The following is a 6,387-nucleotide window of genomic DNA, read 5'->3' on the forward strand; positions in this document are numbered from 1 at the left end:
ATCAGGTAGAATGAAAATATGCTGATTTTCAGAAATCAGGTTTTGACACAGGCAGACAAACCACTTCACATACTCCCCTCTTCTGACCCCTTGAGAGCTCACCTGATTGACTACTTGCTTCAGAATCATGTCACGATAATCTGCTCCATTACGTTTGATTGCTGTCATGATCAGGTCACACACACGGTATACTGTGTCTGGCAGCTCATCAAGAAGGTGGAAGCAGCCTGGCAACATAGTATCTGTGAAAGTGTGGAGCTCATCTTGTTCCAACGGGTCAGCATCCTGGAACTTCTCTAGACATTTAGCCTCTTCCTCTTCCTGCTTTTCCCGAGCTTTCCGTTCCTCTTCCTCCTTCCGGCAAGCAACTTCCTGGAAGCAGGGAAGGAAGTGTGAATAGTACACAGGAGAGGAGGAGGAAAGATAAGAGAGACTCTGAGAATGTATTTGCTCTACCATATGAATACCCTCAACCTTCTCCTCAAGCAGCTGATACTTTCATCCAGGGTGTGGCAGCCACAAAGTTTAAGGCAAGACAGGGAAGGTAGAAGGGAGGGACGCTTCAAACAACTTCCACTGTCAAGTCGTTTCCAGCATTCTATACTACCTCCTGCAAAATCATTTCTAGACACTGTTCTATATTCTCTGCCAGCAGGGAAAATTAAAGTAACTGTCACCTAGGAATATACAGCCACGTTCGGCCTAATGGCACTACTGAGTACACTTTGGGTCTCTTATTTGACAATAAAGATTAATGCTTCATCTGTCTCCCTTAAAGTTTCAGGTCAATACAAGGTAGCTCAATGACAGATGGCAAAGCTGGGATTAGCACTCTTCTCAGGTCTTCCCTTAGATTTGAATTCTATCATTACTTTGCAATTACAGCAGAATGTTCACAGAATACTAAGATTCATATGTCATGCCCTTTAGGATGCAGTGTCCTATAGTTACCTCAGGTGACTCTGCCCTTTGATCCATTGGAATATCCTGTCCCAGAGACATAGCAATTGCTCTCATCATCTGGTCCTCTTCAGACATGCTGAGATCCTACAGAGTATTAAGAGAATAGCCAGTGAGGAGACACATTCAAAACAAAGAAACCCAACGAGACCACCGCAACTCATAGTGAATCAGACATCTTGTGCTCAAGCTAAAGAGAGAGGAAGGGGCTCAAAATGCTGCTCTTGTATAAGTCAAAACCAATCAGGCTTATGTGGTTACTACAAACAAGAACAGATGAGGAAAATCACATGTAAAATTAAGTACAGAAAGGGGGCTTCAATGTGACCATCTATTCTACATCTTAGAAAAGTGTGCCTCTTCTATTGTTTTGTGACTGGGGATTCTTCTGAAAACAAAGTATAGTAATTTGTACTGCTAGGGGATAGAAAACTTCTGTTATTATGAAGAGAAAATACTGGCATGGACATGTCTGAAAATGAGAAGCAGTTTATAGAAAGGAAGACCAATGACAGAATAATAAGGGGAAAAAGGACTTCAGCAGTCAAACCAATATCCTGGAAAATCACTGCTCCTGAGCCAACTTACCCGAACAACTCCTCCCATGATTGGAGGGGGGTGGGTTAGAAGGTACTCTGTGGCCTGCTCCATGGTGCTGGTGTTCAACAGTGCCTCCATGGCATGTTCCCTTGTGAAGCCCATGTCCATGAGCTACATAAAGAATGCAAGGGCTCAGAATCACATAATAAGAGAAATCCAAATACATTTTTAAAAGGAAGGAACCTTTTCAAGATGGAAATAACTTTTCTAACTTCACCTGAGCTGAGAGCATTTCTGGGCTAGGGCAATTAGCTAAAATGAACAATCCCTTCTGTTTGGTACTTCTATAACATTCTAAGCTACACATTGGGTAAGGAGCCAAGAAGATTCTCAATTTCATCCTCTAAAAAAGTTAGGAGGGGGGATGCATGGTTATTATGATTAACAGAATTATTATAATTAAAAGATTGAGACTCATGCAAAGAAGTATAAATTGGTCCCAATTTTCTGGAAAACAAACTGGTAACAGACCAAGTGCCTGAAAAACTGACCTAATTATTCTACTACCAGGCAATAATCATGAGACGTATGTAAGGATTGGTACATAAGGAAACTATACAACACAGTGTTAAAACATTAAACTGTAAGAAAATTAGCATCCAACAATAAAATAATGACCAATTAGTAAAAAAAAGTTCTTGATAACAGCAATACAAGTATACATATTGCTTGATGTTAATGATGTAAAAATTAGGCACAAAACTGACTGAAAAAGGAGACAATGACTATCTTGCGTGATAAAATTATGAATGCCTTTTAAAAGTCTTGTATTTTCCAAATTTGGTAATGAGAGTACTAAAAAACGGGACAAGTGTATATAGTAGACAGATTTGAACAGGACTCTAGACACAAAGCTAACACACATACATACAAACTCCAGGAAGAAAACGTTAAAATGCTCTTTGAGATGGAAGTGGCAGGACTTTACGTGCCTTTCCCCTCCCCTCTTTCTAGCCTCCCAACTTTTAAAATGCCCCTTATACATTTTATTTGCAAGTGAAAACAAAAGTTTTGTAGGTGACCAAGGTTACAGAAAGCTCTTGCTGGAGAATAAATCTGGTTCACAATATCCATTCTCTTTACAGGTTAACCAGAAAGTTAACTGAGGACAGTTTGCCTCCCCTGAGGCAGCAGGAGGCTACTGAGAATACTCATCAACATGCTTGAGAGGAGTATTACCTGTGCAGAGCATCAGGACTATATTCCAAGTTTTCCCCAGGAGAAAAAAAATAAATACTAAGAGAAGGAGCAAATTTAAACTGTCTCCTGGTTAATGTGATCAGGGACTTAGTGGTGTGTAAGCTTAGAAAATCCATAAGCATCACACTCCACTGGGTGCAAAGTCTGGACCTTGGAGTGTGAGGCCAGCACCCTACCTGTTGCAGTTGTTGCTGGTTGACTTGAGGTTCTCGGCGGGAGCCACCTTCCTCTTGCCCTGTATCCTCTTCTCGAGACCCCTCCTTCTCCTTGCTTAGTCTCTCTCGAATCACAGGTTCTCCTCGGAGGATGTGGCACAGAATGGCCAGCATGGATTCAGCCATTCGTCCACCATATACCTTCAGAGGTTTCCGGTTCCATAGGTTTTTGATGCAAGTAAAGGCTGCCTATAAGTAATTTGAAAAGTGTGTGATAATCATTTTGCCTCAATTCAAAGCTCAGAAAGATTAAGTTAAAGACCTATGGAACAGTCCTTCCACAACTAGTACCAACAAAATCCTTGGCCAACATAAGAGGGTCTAAGGAGGCACAGAGAAGAGGCATTTTAAACTCAACCTGAAGTAGTGATATAGTTTGCAATATTTGCTCTGCCTAAATCGCATGTTGAATTGTAATCCCCAGTGCTGGAGGTGTTTGGGTCATGGGGGTGGATCCCTCATTGTTTAGTGTTGCCTTCATGACAGTGAGTTAAAGTGTGTAGCACCCTCTCCAACTCCTGGCTCCTACCACGTGACGCGCAAGCTCCCACTGAACTTTCCGCCATGACTGTGAACTTTTTGAGAACTCCCTAGAAGCCCAGCAGATGCTAGCACCATGCTTCTAAAGCTTGCAGAAACTGTAGGCCACTTAAATATCTTTTCTTTATAAATTACCCAGTCTCAGGTATTTCTTTATAGCAATGCAAGAATGGCCTAACGCAAGTACCAATCTGAAATTTACAGTTCAAATGTTTTATCACGAAGAATTCTCAAATGGTCTATACTCCGTTACGTAAGGCAGCCCTATCTGGGAGCTGGATCCAATGGTTCTTAAATAAGCATGTTATTTCATTAAGCAGGACAAAACAGAATGGGAACTACTTAGCATGAGAAATGTCTTTTGATTTTAGAATACCGAATACTCACTTTCTGAGTTACCACAAGGAAGCGGAGTGCACTGAATTGGGGAAAGTTCTGGACACCTCCAGGCAATTTGGCAGGCAGTGAATGTGGAGATTCGAGCACCGTGGTGGGATTCACCATCTTCTCCACCAGCATAAGCCAGGCATCTAGGAATTCTCCTGTGCCATCAGGCAAGTCCGAGTGTTCCAATCCCTCAGAAACAGGAACTTTACCTCCCATGGACAGAGCCCAGTTGAAAGTTCTAAATTCAAATAAGGAAAAGTAGACAGATAGAATATTAGTATTTTACCCTGGCAAGGGGGGTTTACATCTAAAAGGCCCCCAATCTCTATATTGGCACTACATGTCCCATCTTCTTAGAGCTATTACATGTAATCTATCCAACAGTTTTCAGCTACACTACTTTTTTTTCTTTTGTTCCACCTCCCCTCCTTTACTTTTCAGTGTCTTAAAAACCTAAACCAGCCAGGCGCGGTGGCTCATGCCTATAATCTCAGTACTTTGGGAGGCTGAGGCAGGTGGATCATGAGGTCAGGAGATTAAGACCATCCTGGCTAACACGGTGAAACCCCATCTCTACTAAATACAGAAAAAATAGCTGGGCGTGGTGGAGGGCGCCTGTAGTCCTTGCTACTCGGGAAGCTGAGAAAGGAGAATGGCATGAACCCGGGAGGCGGAGCTTGCAGTGAATTGAGTTTGTGCCACTGCACTCCAGCCTGGGCGACAGAGCAAGACTCTGTCCCAAAAAAAAAACCCTAAACCTATGAAATTCAGCTTGGAATCATCTGACCAAGAAAACCAGAAAAATTATATTCAGAGAAACAACAGAAAAGACAAACCTATTTTAAAAACCCATACTGGGAACCGGAAGCCACACAAGAAAAAGCAGAGACCCTTACAAACACAACTCCAGGGCAGGCTAAATCCTAACCTCCAAGGTAAATGGAGACAAACATGGCTACTTCCCAGAACACTGAAGGATACAACCAATGGCTATTTCTATATATCCCACTGTTACAAGATAGGGTACTTAAAAACAGTGGGCTGGGAAGGCACACAGCAAAGACCAAACTCCAAGAAGTGCTCCTCTGTGAAGCAACTTGATCCTTACTCAAAAAGAGCATTGTGGCCTCCGGAGCAGAGAAATTTTTGCAGCATGAGGTGGTAGGGATACTTCCTCTCATCAAACAGCATTGGGGATGTGAAACCAACTGAACAGATGAAGAATGTCAGCCTGAAGGTGGAAAAAAAAGGCAAAACTTTAACCTTCTGTAAAGCAGACACAGAAGCAATAGGAAATTCATGTAAAAGGCAAGAGTAAAATTTACACACTGAAGTGACACCTCCCACCTACTAAAGAATACAGGATGAGTATCCCTATCAGAAAATTCAAAATGTTCCAAAATCTAAAACTTCTTGATTGCTGACGTGACGCTCAATGGACATGTTCACGGGAGCATTTCAGATTAGGGATGCTCAACTGATAAGTATTCCTCAAATATTCCAAAACCCAAACAATTCCAAAATTCAAAACACTTTCTGGCCCCAAGCATTTTGGATAAGGGATACTACCTATGTAAGACTACTGAAATACAGTTTGATGGTAAATACCTAAAATACTACCCATGTTCTATACTGGTACAACCAACAAAAGTAACTTACACTGCGTTTTCTACGGTAAACAAGGGACCTCCAAGTTCTCAAATTCAGTGGCTCACTCTCCATTTTAAGTAGTATAGGAACAAATTACATGTTTTTTTTTTTATTGTAACTTTCTAGTCCCTCAATCTCAAGCTGAACTTCACCTGAATCGGGGAGTAGGTGTATATGGTGGGGGCTGCCAAGATAACCCCTTAGTCAAGAGCTTAGTGAGAGCTGAGGCTGTTGATCGAGCGGCAGGTGTCGGTGCTGTAGTGGTGCTGGCAGCATGATGGCTCCTTCTCTGGCGGACAGGAGATCCCACACAAAGTTTAACAAGAAGTCCGAATAGCTCAGCAAGTGCTCGGCCTAATCTGGAGGAAGCTGGAACCAGAAGTCAGAATAAGACTGTACAGTATTCTCAGAATGGTTTAATTACAACGGACATATTACCATTAACATATTTTTATGACTCACCACTTCCTCCTACAACCCCTAGTTAATGCTTGGGTTTGTTCTACATTCAATGATCCAAAAAGGAAATCCCACAAGGAACAAATGCCACTTTTGACGGTAGGAGACAGATATGTGCCACTCAACAGATATCAAATGTAAAAGACAAATAAGCACTCATACTGTTACAGGAACATAAATTGAAACCACCTTTGTAGAAGCAACACAGCAACATGCACTATTTAAGTTAAATGATATCTAGTGGATGATGAAGTCACTGAAAATGCCTACAAAGAACTTTAAAAATGCCAAAAACGATTAACCACTTAGATAAGAAAAGATCACTGACAATATACATAGTCTGATCACAACAAAAAATATGTAGTCCCAGAGGGGG

At 41.7% G+C, this 6,387-nt stretch overlaps 1 protein-coding gene across 1 annotated transcript in view; it reads right to left on the reverse strand.

The window, feature by feature from the left end:
• HUWE1 (HECT, UBA and WWE domain containing E3 ubiquitin protein ligase 1) overlaps positions 1-6,387 on the reverse strand; it is a 147,838-nt gene that overhangs the window by 54,710 nt on the left and 86,741 nt on the right. Inside the window, exons 25-31 of the mRNA XM_017894320.1 lie at positions 5,705-5,921; positions 5,011-5,133; positions 3,903-4,140; positions 2,937-3,164; positions 1,549-1,671; positions 952-1,047; positions 103-372 (exon numbers count right to left, since the gene is read on the reverse strand). Of these exons, the coding sequence (XP_017749809.1) occupies positions 103-372; positions 952-1,047; positions 1,549-1,671; positions 2,937-3,164; positions 3,903-4,140; positions 5,011-5,133; positions 5,705-5,921 (1,295 nt within the window). The remainder of the gene's footprint in view (positions 1-102; positions 373-951; positions 1,048-1,548; positions 1,672-2,936; positions 3,165-3,902; positions 4,141-5,010; positions 5,134-5,704; positions 5,922-6,387) is intronic.

This window comes from Rhinopithecus bieti, unplaced genomic scaffold, assembly GCF_001698545.2.
Source record: "Rhinopithecus bieti isolate Rb0 unplaced genomic scaffold, ASM169854v2 scaffold_26020, whole genome shotgun sequence".
Classification (NCBI taxonomy): Eukaryota; Metazoa; Chordata; class Mammalia; order Primates; family Cercopithecidae; genus Rhinopithecus; species Rhinopithecus bieti.